This window comes from Uloborus diversus, chromosome 3 (genome assembly GCF_026930045.1).
Source record: "Uloborus diversus isolate 005 chromosome 3, Udiv.v.3.1, whole genome shotgun sequence".
Classification (NCBI taxonomy): Eukaryota; Metazoa; Arthropoda; class Arachnida; order Araneae; family Uloboridae; genus Uloborus; species Uloborus diversus.
The window spans coordinates 131,328,057-131,342,993 of NC_072733.1; the positions used below are offsets into that span (position 1 = coordinate 131,328,057).

General features: G+C 31.8%; 1 protein-coding gene across 1 annotated transcript in view; it reads left to right on the forward strand.

The window, feature by feature from the left end:
* The window catches only part of LOC129218948 (carbonic anhydrase-related protein 10-like), a 128,535-nt gene that overhangs the window by 18,953 nt on the left and 94,645 nt on the right, over positions 1-14,937 (forward strand). Inside the window, exons 3-4 of the mRNA XM_054853268.1 lie at positions 9,782-9,970; positions 14,728-14,823. Of these exons, the coding sequence (XP_054709243.1) occupies positions 9,782-9,970; positions 14,728-14,823 (285 nt within the window). The remainder of the gene's footprint in view (positions 1-9,781; positions 9,971-14,727; positions 14,824-14,937) is intronic.

Genomic DNA, 14,937 nt, shown 5'->3' on the forward strand with positions numbered 1-14,937 from the left:
GTTTACTGTTGTTGCGAAACCAACTCAATTAAATTTAATAAAATTTATTGTAAAACATTAATTTTAAATTACATATAAGCATTAAAACACATGTAAGCAATAATCAATAAAACTAAGCTAATATAACCTATGATTTTAAATCAGCTTTTCATGTATTAATATTACATAAAACATTATATTTGTGTATATGATACTGTGATTCTTTACAAGGCTTGTGTGTATATTTGTAATCAGTTTCATAGAGTATATAAATATTATAGTCAATAACCAAAATATAGTCAATATGAACTGTAGTTATGCTATATTTTATTCTTATATTAAATTATATTTCAAAATTGTAGATATCAGCTAGATTTAATACCATTTAAAGTGAATAAATTTTTACATTAAATACATGTTTATTTATATGCAAACCTGTTTTTGTGCAGTGTATGAAAATTATTTGTAAAACGAGTGTGAGGTAATATCTTCAAGTGAGGACATGGGCATCCTGATGGGAAGTCACTGACCTCCCAAAAATTTCCTTATTCAAGAAATTTTTCAGGAGTCTGCAAAATTATCTTCACTTGGTTTATTTTGATTTTGTTTAATTTTGGGGTTATTTTCTTTGTGAGACTTTTTTTATGCGTTCCCTATCCACCACATTTTTTTTTAACTGTGTTGCAAAAACAACCTTTTATAGCTACTTGTGAAGTTTCGAACAATATTTTTTTTAATGGGATTTTTTTTTTATGCGGTCCCCATCCACCACATAAAAACAGGTTTGGGTGTATAAGTAATGAAAGAAACATTAATTTTAAATCTATATACTATAAGAATAATGTAGGAAAATAAACAGCAACAATTTGACAATACATTTAATTATTTAAATTTGGAAATATCTGATAGATATCAAAATATATTTTCAAACCATGGAAACCAGTAACACGCTGTGAGTTATATAGATAACACACTATGTTTTTCTATGCCATACAGCAACAAAACTGACACGAACAGCTGAAAAATATTGGAGAATAAACATCTACACAATAGTAGTTTTAAGTGGTTTGAACTCGAATGTTACAATATTTGGAAAAAATTATAATGTGGCGCTTATTATTTACTTTTTGTTGTCTAAATTAATAATGCATACTGAATGTGAGAAATTTTTGCTTCTAAATTATGAAATTTTAATGCATCACCAGTGATTATATAGTTTTATATCGTAAGCATGCATAAGAAAACCTTTTGTGGCAAGAAAGAGCATTAAATTTGGGTTATAACACAGTGATCCAGATTTATTAATCCAGATTATGCCATAGACATTTTAAAGGGTTTATTGACCTCAACTTTGGGGTCTTGTTTGCTTGGGGGAGGGGGTTCATCATCATTCCTGGTAGGAAGGAAATTCTTGCCATACATGTTAGTAAGTTAAAATCTATATTTTGTTCAACTTTAACTTATTAATGTATTCAATAAAAAGTTATAACTGCAGTAACAGTTGTAACAACTGCTGCTGAATTTCAGGAGTAATAAACAGATTTTTGGTAACAAATATGATTTCCACTCCACGACAGGCTTTATTTTAGAATTTCTTATATTTCATCAAAAACTGAACAATACTTTTGATATGTTCTCCTAAATAAATTTATTGTTAATAAACATGCTAAAATTAAGAAATTTTAATTTTCAGTTTCTTTTTTTTCATTTTAAATATTGCGGACAAAAAGTAGTCTCTACACAATGAAAACATTATGTAAAAAGTGCACTAAGTCTGAGCATTGTGATGGCATATGAAAAGTATTGTACAATTTAGCTGTACAGAGTGTGCTGTTTGTACAGTGCACTTTTTGTGCACAAAACAGAGGTGCCAAACATGCTCAGATTTTGCGTATCATGCTCAGATTTATGCTTTGTTTTTGCATAATGTGGTGTAAATACGTGTGTGACCATTGAGTTTACGGTGTTAATGGAATTTGCCTAATTGCTATGGTTAATTTAGCAGTTGCTAACGATATTTCTTGTCGTAAATGAATCTCTATTTTCTCAAGAACTATTGTCATTTAAAGAATTTCTTGAAGTGACTGGACTCATAACAATATATTGCAATTAAACATTTTTGTTCTGACTAAATATATTTACTTTTTAATCATTTACTCGATAATGCACTACATATAGCTTTGATTAATATTGTAATTTTGCATCCCTTCTTTTAAGTTTTGGATATTGATAAGTCGCATTTTTAGTTGATTTAATTATGTTACATTAAAATATTGTGCTTCGTAACTATACCTAATGCAATGCTGGTATTCTAGTGACTTCAGTATGCTACTGGCACCATGCACCGTACCAGCTTATGCAATGCCAGTACACTTTAACATCAAAATGGACTGCACTAGTGTCTATTCCCGCATCATAAGTCAGTACAGACCATTCTGGAGAATCACCAGAATATACTACCGTGATAGGAAGTAACAAAATGTGCTGTACCAGTACCAGAAAGAAATATCGGTATACAACTGAAGTTGGAACAACAACTCTGGCTAAAACTACCGGGATTTGAAGAACCAAATAAATTCCAAAGTAGAACAACCGTTCGGAAATGGAGTGCCGGGATCTGAAGTACCAGCTTATGGAACACCGGTTCCAGTAGGAACTACCGAGATCTGAAGTATACCGGAACACAGGTTCCGGTATGGACTACTGGGATCTGAAGTATACTGGCTAATGGGACACCGGTTCTGGTATTGAGCCCCGGTCCCGGTATGGAATACCAGGATATGAAGTATACCGGTTTATGGAACACCGGTTCCAGTATGTAATACCGGTTCCGATATTGAGCCCCGGTCCCGGTATGGAATACCGGGATATGAAGTATACCGGCTTATGGAACACCGGTTCCAGTATGGAATACCGGTTCTGGTATGGAGTACTGGTTCCGGCATGGAATACCAGTTCCGGTATGGAAAACCGGTATTATTGGAATACCGGTTCCGGTATGGGATACTGGGATCTGAATTATACCGGCTTATGGAACACCGGTTCCGGTATGGAATACCGGTTCCGGTATGGGATACCGGGATCTGAATTATACCGGCTTTTGGAACACCGGTTCCGGTATGGAATACCGGTTCCGGTATGGGATACCGGGATCTGAATTATACCGGCTTATGGAACACCGGTTCCGGTATAAATACTGACATACCGGAAGTATGATACCGGTTCCGGTGTTTCATAAGCTGGTATATTTTTTTCCGGTATCATTTTTTTTTCCAATAGGGGACCAGCGTTTCCCAAAGTGTGTTCCGCGAAAACCTTGGGTTCCGCCGAAGCATAACAAGGGCTCCGCCACGTTTTAGCCGTTGCGTAATTTTTTTACCCATTAATTTTAAGAAAAATGAAATAATCAATATCAAGGATCAAGAATGTCGCTCCAGATTGAAAATGCAGTAGTCACAGTGTTTTGCATAGATATAATCAAGTAACTACGATATGACTTGAAGAAAGTTCTTGATGAAGCTTCAGAAATAGTTTATTTTGTTTAAATCTCGTTTTCTCCAGGAAAAACCATTTAGCAAAACTTATGAAGACATGGGTAGGCAGGACAAATCACTATTTTTTCATGTGAATTATGCTGGATATCCAAAACAAAAGTTTTTAGAATGTTGTATAAATTTCCAGATGAAATGAGGGTTTTTCAAGTGGAGCCGTTTTCAATGTTTTACCTGAAGAACGATGACTGATAAATAGTTGTTGACATTTTTGGTGAACTAAATGAAGTGGTTATTTTCACTCAATGGAAAACATAACCACATTTATTGTGAGCGACAAAATAACATAGTGGAAAAGCTGAATTTTTGTGTACCCTGCCTAAAAAGAACAGTTTTGAACAGAACATAATGTTTTGCTCTCTTAAGGGAATTTGTGCCAGAAACAATCTCTATGAAGAAAACGCTGCGAAACTATTTCGGGATAGTAAAACCATTACTATTCATTTGATTGCACTTTATAGTTCATCTGCTTGAAACCAATTTTCTGTTTCAGTTTCACTCAAAAAAGTTTGGTTTCATGTTGAAAAGGAATACTCGTCAACAAAGATGTATCTTAGAACGTCTTCCGCTCGTAACAGCTTTTCAATGCAAATCGAGCTTTCTAACCTATGCGTACCCCCCCCCCCCCCCAAAAAAAAAAAAAAAAAAAAACTCTTGGATTCTGCTTCAGCTGTACGAACTCAACATTCTGACATAAAACAAATATTTGCAGGGACAATTATAATTGTATCTGTTGCAAAATTTCATGAGAAGATTATATTTTCATAAACAGGTTTTATTGTTTCAAATTGAGGATAATATTTTTTATACTGCCTCACAATTTTTAAAAGATTTTTTTCGATACATAGTTGAATAGTACAGTAGCTGCTATACTTTGGGCCGAGGTAGCCCAATCAGTCAACCACTGATTTCGTGGGCTCGACACTGGCCGAAGGTTAAAGATCCACCCAAAGTGCACCTACAATCACTTGTGGTCGAAGTCTTCCAGGGTTCCAAGAACCTTTGCGATATGCGACATGATAAATCCGCCATTGCAAAGGACCTTGGACCCTGAATTGTGCAGTGACTACTAGATCGTTATTAGTGACTCCTAGATTCGAACATTTTGCCTTTTAGTCATAAACCAAAATATAGTTCCTTGAAGTAAAAAAAATCGCAAGCGTTCTGTGGCCTAAAAAAGTTTGGGAACTGCTGCACTAGACAAATCAAGACGCTATCCATATGAATGGTTGTTATTTTAATATTAACTGATGCAGTAAGACGAACTTTTCTTCCCGCTATCAAGATCACATTTTGAAATACCTATGCACTAAATTCCAGTATCATTTGTCTATATTGGTGCCAGCTAGAAATTTTCATACCCAGAATATTATTCTTCGTATTATTACGAAACAAATTAGTAACCCTTAAATACATAGTCTTCAGGCCACGATGCTTCACTAATAGTATTTTCATATTTACTACAGCGTTTTTTAGCCATCGAAATACGTTGACGCAGTCAATATACTTGTGGACAGTGGTGGTTGGAAACGAGAAAATTATTATAAATGGAAGAGCTTACAACATAAAACCATAAACTAAATCATAATCTAGAGCAGTGCCATAGGATATTTTCGCTTGTGTAAGCATGAAATACACAAATAGTTTCCTTTGAAATTCCTGTGGGATGTCTTCATGACTCATTTAGATGGAAACATAAATAGCGAGATAGAAATAGAAAGTCTTCCTCTTGATTAAGCAGAGCAGTTACACATCTAATCTAAGATGCTTTATTCAACTCGTTCACCAAACTGTACTAGAAAATTAAACCATTATGAAAGTTAAAATACCAGGAACAAACTTTTACATTTTAAGTGCTACCTTTTTATTTTTTACGTATATGTTTTTATTGTTTTGTTTTGGTTTTTAATTAAGAATCACTTTAGGAGTGTTTATCTAAAGACTGTTTCTGGTTCTTAATGTTGTGGAAATATTTTGCTGTTTAAGTTAATAGTTAAGAGGTGTTTTGACCTACTGCAGTAGAAAATATATATTCATATTTCAAAACTCATTTTATGCCATTAAATTTGAAAACTAAATCGTACTTCAAGAGACTTTTCTAGAGAATTTACCAAAAACTTCGTAAAACCAAGTGTTTTTGGGTAATTACGGGAGAGTTGGACTACGTTTTTTCTTCGTTCTCTAAAAGCTGTACATTTAGTACATATATTTTACTTTTCATTGTATATACAAATAGTGTATGATATTTCTTACAAAAATCCAAATGTAGAAAGTCATATCTTTAAAGGAATTTCTGTTATGATGTTTTAAAACTTTTGCTGTAAGGTCCATCTCACCCGAAGTAGCCCGGGTTAGATGGACCATTTGAATGGGAGAGACGGACCACAGTGAAATTATGAAATATCTGCGCATGTATTAAATTTATTAGTGTTTATTTTTATTACATTTTTTGACCAATCCAAAAATGTGTCAGAATTTACGTAAGCAGACTGTGGCAACATTTGAGTTTTTGCTCCAGGTGGCATTTCATCTAACTACTCATATTTTATCTTGTTTCCTTTCAAACTACAAAAGGAGGAAAAAAAGGTTCCTCGCCATTACAACATGCTCTGTTTTTAACCCAGATATAACTGATGCCACATTTTTAGATTCTTTAATGACCACTACTTCGCCGGGCTTATGATTCAACTGTGAAACAGTTTCATCCATATTAAAGATACGAAAGGGCTTTCCAAAATATTATATTCTTTAAGCAGGCCTTTGAGCATCTATATTCTTTTCTTTAACGACTTTATCGGCATTTTTCAAAGTAGCTACTGTCCATTCAACACGTGTTTACGAAACTTTTCTAATATAGGTAGTTGACACACTCTAAAAACAGAAAAATACTATTCTTTAGTATTTTAAATTCAGTACTTTGAAAATCAATATTTAAAAAAACATCAAGGTTGTATAGGGCCCATCTCTCCCAATTGTCTGAGTGCAAAGTACAATACCCCCTACCCTTTCACTGAGGATTTCACGTCGCCATTTTAGGTTATTAGGAAGCCGATATGTAACCAGACATTACAGCATCAAAAGCAGTTAGATTAAAATTCATAGAAATGCTTAGATTGTATTTTTATAACTACGTAAAAAACAATATTCGACTTACCAGAAGAAACAATGAATTTTAGGTAAAACAATATGTAGTTTTCTGAGAAGCAAACAGTCGCATGTCATACAAAATGTCTTTCCGCATTTGTCTGAGGTAGTTGTTTTATATATTGAGAGGCGTATTAAAGAAATTTATGACTGGTCCATCTCATACGATTGTCTATTTCCTCCAGAATCACTCTATACCTTTTGAAACGTTTGGGTATAATTATGCACAATTGTTTCACTTGGAAATGTTTAATGGATGCTCCACTTGCCAAATCGATTAACTCCATAAAACAAAAAGTCAAAAAAATTTTTGAAGAAGATACTGTTATCCTTAGGAGTGAATGTGTCCTCGTGTTACATTTTCTGCCATAGCAGGATCAAAAATGCGCTGAACCAAACGTTTAATATAAATCCACATTCTAAGCATTGATTAAGCACTATTAAAGCAAAAATGAGTTTTTTTTTTTCTTTTTTTAAGTGGAGTTAATCGATTTAGCAACTGAGGCATCCATGTAATGATTCTGAAATGAGGTCAGTTTTACAAAATTAACATGTATTTGATTTTTTGCTCTTTCTGCTTTATTATCAAATACATTTTTTTCTGAATTTACAGTCAAATATTGACAAAAACTGCAGAAATACGTCATTAGCTCCTTATAGTGATTATTTAACTAGCAGAACAATCTTAATAAAAACAAAAGCCATTTAAAATTTTTAAAAAATATCTTAATCTCTAACAAGCTCAATAATTACATGGCCTTATTTGTGACTCTGCATGAATCATGCAAATCCTAAATAAATATGTCATTTCTCAATATACTGCATATTGGGTGCTTCTTTTACATATTTTATTTGTAAAACGCTTACCTTTTTTCAGTATTTATCATTTAAGTATGGGACATTCATTCAAACCGCATCAAATCATAGAAGGATTACAAAATGGGACACATCTAGAACTTTGGGTTTGAAGAGAATAATAGAAACGATTTAAGTTACTTGTGTGGTAGCTAATGATCGACAATTGAATAGATGCCTGCTTTTGTACAAAAAAAAAAGCATGATAATAGAGGAGTTAAAAGAATGAAAAGCCCCGAAGAGAGCAGCAACAAATGTATTTTCCAAATGAAATGGGAAATTATTTACGGGGTGAGCTTAAAAGTATTTTTTTAATGCTGCATTTCTACATTTGCGAATGTGAATGAGTTCAGAAGTTCCAACATTGGTCTTGATGGAAATTTCTTATGTCCGAAACATTCTGCAGATGGCAGAATAAATTTATGTTCAAAGTTTTTTTTTTTAATTTTAGTTTATGTTGTTGTACTACGATTTAGGCAAAATGAAATACGTCTTCTCACTGTTTTGCATCTTGCAAGTATTTTGTTTCGTTTTACTCTTTGAGGTACAGAAAATAAAAATACTGAGCTGATACAGGCAAAGAACTGGTGCCCAACTCCATTTGACGCCACTGTGCCAATCTACTAAAAGTATTCAAATATCTGAAATCAAATCTACTATGCCTCCAAGAGAATTAAAAACCATCATTATACATCTATTAGAATCTGCAGCATGCCACAGCGTTGCGATACGTATACTTATAATACTCTGTGGTAACTGTAAGCGAATTAGACTTACTAAGGAGTCTAAGGTCCAAATCCTTTAACAACCGTAAAATTATACCTATACTTGTAGACAAAATTTTCTTAGGCACGGTTTTACTAAAGACAATTTTTAAGGCCGATACTTTTTTTTTCATATTATGAATACTTACTTGTCATGCACCTTAAGAAATATCTAGTTTCACCATACAATTTTTAAAACGACTTTTTTTGAGACGTTAAGTCTGTTAAATATGATTTTCTTTATATTTCATGTGCTATGCTTTACGATACTTTAGAAATCATCGAAAGTATGCGTCCAACACTAATACAGGGCGCGAAAATAGGGTTATTTCGGGTTAAACGGGGACGCGCTGTAAATGTGAGTGCGTATGTGGATCTGTGTGTGGTGACACGAGCACGAGAAATGGGTTTTAGTTGGAAACACCCAGACTTAACATCTATTTGATCCTCATTCTTTAAGTGTTAGAGTTAAAATGAATGAAACAATATTGCATACAATTTGAGGCAATTTTTAATCAAATAGCTCGATGTTTAATGATCCTTTGAAATGAGTTTTTTTTTTTTCCGCCAGTCTTATCTAGTGGTCAGAGGAGTCCGACTACGATGAGGTGTCCCAGGTTCGAATCCCGGATTGAGCAAGGATGTGCTTTCTCTCTCCTGTCCTTGTCATTTCTGTGTGTGAATGTGTTGCTGTGTTGTGAATGGTTGCCTACCCTATAAACGGGCCCATATGGAATGTGTGTACTGTGGAAGTCGGATTTCACACCAAATTACGGTAGAGTTGCAAAAGTGTAGCAGCGCACCACAAATTACCAGCCCAACTGGCGGAAGACAACAACAACATTTTTTTTGTCACATTGTATTTGCAAGGTTTATTTCTTAAGATCTTCAGCATAACAACTCTCTCCATTTTTAAAACTGAGGTATAAAGTATTTTAAATTAATCTCCTAGGATATTCTCTAACATGATCCTTTACTGATGGTCACACTTATGAAATATGGCAAATAGTGTGCAAAGCATCTGTTCTTTTGATAAGAGGCGAGATGCAGCGCCAGGAAAAAATCATGCTACTATTCTCTAGAGTAGCTGAGTGTTACTAACAGTTAAGTTTTAAGCTTTTAATTATAAAATTTTTTAGAATGCTATAAAATCAGTAACATTTTGCAAATGTTTTATATTGTAGTCGACATTTTTTAAAGTTATGAACATAAACCTTCAATTATGTCCCCCTAATGCCTTAAATAATTGTCCACTGCTTTCTTCCTTTTAGGGAAAGCACATTAAGACATAAAGCTTTACGGCTAAAATTACAAAACAATTACAGTAACTCTGACATTATTCTCGTGTAACCATCAATAAAACATTCATCTATACATGCCACGAAAATCGAACAAAGCGGGAGCTTAATGCGTTTCTTTTACATCAGAAGCTAATAAATCAAAATAGTTTTCTCCAGCACTACATAATGTTATTTTCTCCTATTCTAGGTGAACGGCACCCTCAAAAACACAGGACACAGCGTCAGGTTTCGTGTGGACACGGACAGCCCTATAGTATCTGTGAGCGGTGGTCCGTTATCATATAAGTATCGAGTCCATGAAATACTGCTACATTACGGAAGAACGGATGATAAGGGATCGGAACACACAATTTCCGGTCACGCATTTCCGGCTGAGGTAAGTGCTCTTTCGGATATTTTAGGATAGAGTGATTATGCTCTCGAGGTATTGAATTACGCTAAAAGCTTCATTTTTCCTTTTTATAAACTGGATGTTTTCTGAAAGAAGGCGTCTAATGGTGGCATTCTATTTTGTGGAAGGAAAATAGAAAATTAAGTAATGAGCTTTAAAAGCGTCAGAGATATAGACATAAACCAAAAATTCTTTCTAATGTAGGAAACACAAGTTCGATGATTGAAAAGATATGACACAGTGATGAAGTCGAGAAATAAACTCGAGTAGTTTTTATTTTCAAGTTAACTTTAAGTGCAGGAAATAATGCACTCTTTCAGTAATCGATTTTTTTTATTATTAAGAAACATTAAAAACGATACCGAAAATAACGATGACGTCACTGCAGAGCAGCTTTTAAAATGAACAGGAAAGTTTAATTTACTTTTTTATTTAGATAATTCACAATGTCTTTACAATGCAGCAATCAAACAATTTGTCTAATCATTATTTTCTTTCTTGAAAATGAAGGAAAATAATTGTTTAAATTACGCTAATATACATTTACGTTCTACGCTGATCCAGAAAGTTTAACCTAACCTTAAGTGAAAAGTTTCTTTTTACACATAATTTATGCGAAAATTGCATAATGGGGCGATTAATGGCTTTTTGGTGAATTGTTTACCTTTTAATAACGCAACATTACGTACACCCTTTTTCAGTTTAAATATGCTTGAAATAGACCCTTAGCGTCATTTCTACTACCCAGCATTGACTTCGATGCATTTGGTTTCATTTACCTTTTGTAATATATTTTATGCCGACAAGTGTAAATAATTTTTATTTAAGACTTCAAACATTATGCTAATATTAGTACTATACTACTTCGTTTATGGTTTTCAGCAATTGGAAAATAGTTAGTTAAAATGTTTTTTTTTTTTCTGTGTCATCAAAATACATAACGATTAAATACATAGTTTATACGAGTAAAAAAAAAGCTGATGGAATTGTGCACTAAAAATGCTTATAAATATAGACGAAATGAAACGCCTGCACAAATTGTACACAGATACTTTCATTATAAGTTATTATTTGCTAAAATATAGTTTAATGATTTTTTATTTGGATATACTTGTAGTTAACGATAAATGACTTTTAAAAGGCCACGTAAGTAGTGCTAGTTTTTTCCATAGTTTTAAAGTAATAGAAAACAAAAACATAAAGAAGTATAACATTTCAAAGCGTACTACTTCATTGAGTCGCTTAATTTAACCTCGTATTATCAAATATATCAGTCACTTTAGATAGTGCGCATCATTAATTCTTAATATACCTTTAAGCATTTTATTACACTTGAAAATATGATTACTTAATGAGTTTGAAAAATAGGACAGTAGTTTAATGAACATTTTTTTCCCATTTCAAATGAAAATTTTCCCCCTTTAAAAATCAACATTGTTGTCGTACACGTTTGATTATGTTCTAAATTACCAGAATTATTCTTCTTATTGAATACTCAAAATTAACCTATGCGAAAATAAACGACACCAATGTGATTTCAATGCAAATCTAAACAAAAAGGTAGATCCTTTCTATGTTAAAAAAAAAAAAAAAAAAAAAAAAAAAAAAAAAAAAACAGATAGTTATTTAATTTTCTGGATTACTCCTGCATTTTCATGCAAATTTTTCTTTACGCAACTAATGACGATGACCTAATTCGCATATTGGGTGAATAAGTTAATTTTAGTAATTAACTTTCTATTTGCTTAGTTTCGCACCCCACAAACCTTCTGTTTACTCTTCGAGTTAAAACTGCAACCCACCATCTGCCGATTTGAAGCGAAATGGTCTTTCTTAGGAAGCTATTGTAGGAAGTAGCAAAAGTGATTGTAGTTACAATTCTATGCGTAATTCAATGCCTTAATTTTAATGCGTATGGTACAATGCATTAAATGTTAGTTTAAAGTGGAAAATTAGTCTTTAACGTTTTTAATTTAGTCGGTAGAGAAATTAAGTGTTTTCTAGAATATCATGCTTGTTAGTAAGAAGTTTATCCAAAAAAAAAAAAAAAAAACGCAAAAGGTTTGAGCTAAGAAATTAAAAACAAAAAATCAGTTACGAACACAAATTAGAAAAAAAATCTAAACTCTAAAAATCAAAAGTGAATTAACAATATCGTAAAAAATCTCACAGATTTACCAAAAAAAAAACCTTAAAACAACCAGGCTTTTTTTTTTTTCTTGCAAATAAATTGTTGCATTTTATAGCGTTGTTTACTATGTTTTTAAAAAGCACATATTTTCAAGGAAATAATTTAATCATATATTTAAAGGCTACAGTGGAGACTTTTCCAACAATATAGAATATTGTTTACCACACAAGATTGTCGTCACTGAACAAGCGGTTGTGGAATTTAATATCTATTCAAAACGTTTTCTTGACAATTTGTGTTTTATTCGCATTGATTTTTCATTTTACGCATCATTAATCTTATTGTTTTGCTTAGCTCTACTATTTTTTCTTCTTGATTTGTAGAAGGAAGTTTTCGTACATTATGTATTTTACATCTCTTAATTTCCTTCCTATGTCAACAGCCAATTAATATTATACAATTCGGGTATCGCGTCTTTTTATTGAATTTATTTGGGAAGAAAATATAAAATGTGTTTGAATACTTTATCTGTGAAAAGAGTTCGGTCGGTCTAAGATCTCTATTTCTTAGAAACTTTTGCGAAATGTGTTTTTCCTCTAAGTTCTTTAATTTAAAAATTCAATTGAGGCATTTAGTATCAAAATAAGCTACATAAATTTTAAAAAAAATCACAGGAGGGACGAGAAACATTTCATAATCTGCTCACTTAATTTTTAAGCATTGTTGTCAAATTATTTACTTGTAATAATTAATTATATTACATGTTGTGCAAAAACCGATTTAATTGATGTGTTATCTCGATTTTAAGTCATGCCTGTTAAAATCAAAATTATGTGTTCAAAAAAAAGTGTGTATAATGTTGTTCACGCTTTCCGTGCTTTTTTATTTATTTATTTATTTTTTTTTATGGCTGTTCAGTACAAGCACGGACTGAACTGGTTTTGAGATAAAAGTGTTTTTGTCATCTATTTTTGTTCTGATTGATCGAGATTTGTTCCTAGTTGCTTTGCTGCTTAATAATGACCAAAAAGTAACAAATTAAGAAAGAAAAAACTTTTAAAATGCATGGACTCAGCCGGTACTGATTATAAAGTATCAACTAATTTATGCATTCCTGTTAGATGCTAATGGTGTAATAGAAATTAAACTAGAACTCTAAATGAACAATTTTAGTAAAATATGTTAAATAAATAAACTTGGGAAGTTTAGTGTGCAGTTTTATTACCAATTTTGTAGACTAGTATGTACTAGTGTGCAGACTTGTGAGAACAAGAGATTAAAATATTTAAACAAATATTATTATTTGTTAAACTAGTTTATGTATATCAGATTAGTTGTTAATGATGTTAAACATAATGTACTATTACCGATTCTGTAAAATATATGCAGACTTGTAACCAAAGGAGAATGAAATATTTGAACTAATATTATTATTTGAAATTTCAGTCAATTTAGCATATAAACAGAAGTTGAGAAACTGCAGTGCAACTTGCACTTTTGTGCAATGCAAAACAAATGCATAGTAGAATTATGATTTTTTATTAGACTAATTTAATATTCAGCATTTTCAGATGTTAAGTTGTGTTAGAGTAAGATAGCAAAAGTGTAAGATATATTATACATTTTCTTTAGTTTTAATTTAACTGCTTAAATAACAAAGATATGCAGTGACTTTTTCAGTTGAACAATTGGAAGTAAAAAATAACTGCTCAAAAATCATTCGTCAATAAACACAACATGAAAGTAAGTACACTTTTAAATTCGCTTTTACTAATTTAAAGGCGGAAGATTTTCCCATACCATGACATTAAATAAAGGTAAGTAAATAAAGTTAAAACTAAACACAAAAAATAATTACATACAGTGTAGTGGTTTAGCGCAATTAAAACATAATTCATTAATTTGAATTGCTTCATTCACATACATTACACCAAACTGAAAAAAAATAGTTAAATAAATGGTCAAAACTATTGCCACTGTAGGCGAAAGCGGAATATCTGAGCATAAAATCTAAAAATATTTATTCAAAAAAATACACATTGATTTTGTGTGAAGAGAGTAACTTAAGATCATTTTTGTGTTTTAGTATAGTAAGGATAAATAACGAGAAACGCGTTTATTTGTTAAAGCATATTACTAAATGTAAACACCAAAACTGTATAATGAGTGAATTAACTGGAACTAATTTGAAATTGAGCACTTTTATTAAAATAATAAAATAAATAGTACATGCATAACATTTGATATTTATTCAAGGCTAATTAAAACGCGGCTGGGAAGTTTCAATTAATTTTACGTGTTAAAACGAAAATTCAGTTTATGAGCTTTTAAAACGTAAGTTCCAAAGAAATCCGTGATATAATATATAGCTTCTAAAATCATAAGTCTGCATATTATTTTCAGGTTCGAATTTTAAAAAAAAAGGTAATGCTCGCTTTCTGGGGCATTTGTTTTCCTCTGTGAAACATGTTTTTTATCTTCATTCTAAACTTTACAGCCAAATAATTGTAAATTCATTATGTAATGTCATAAGTTTCAAAAATTTTAGGAATTAAACAAAATAAAATATTTAAAAAGCTCGTGATTTTAATGGCGATTATTTCTATTACAGTTGCAAGTTTTAAGTTACAATAATCAATTATACGACAACATGAGCGAAGCAATGCCCAAAACTCAAGGATTAGTGGGAGTAGCTGTGATGATTCAGGTTGGTAACATTTATTTTCATAATGACAAATGACCCTATATACTTTCTATTTTTGTAGTTTTGAGTATTCTTCCACCCCATAATTTTAGTAATTATACAAGGAAAATAATTCGA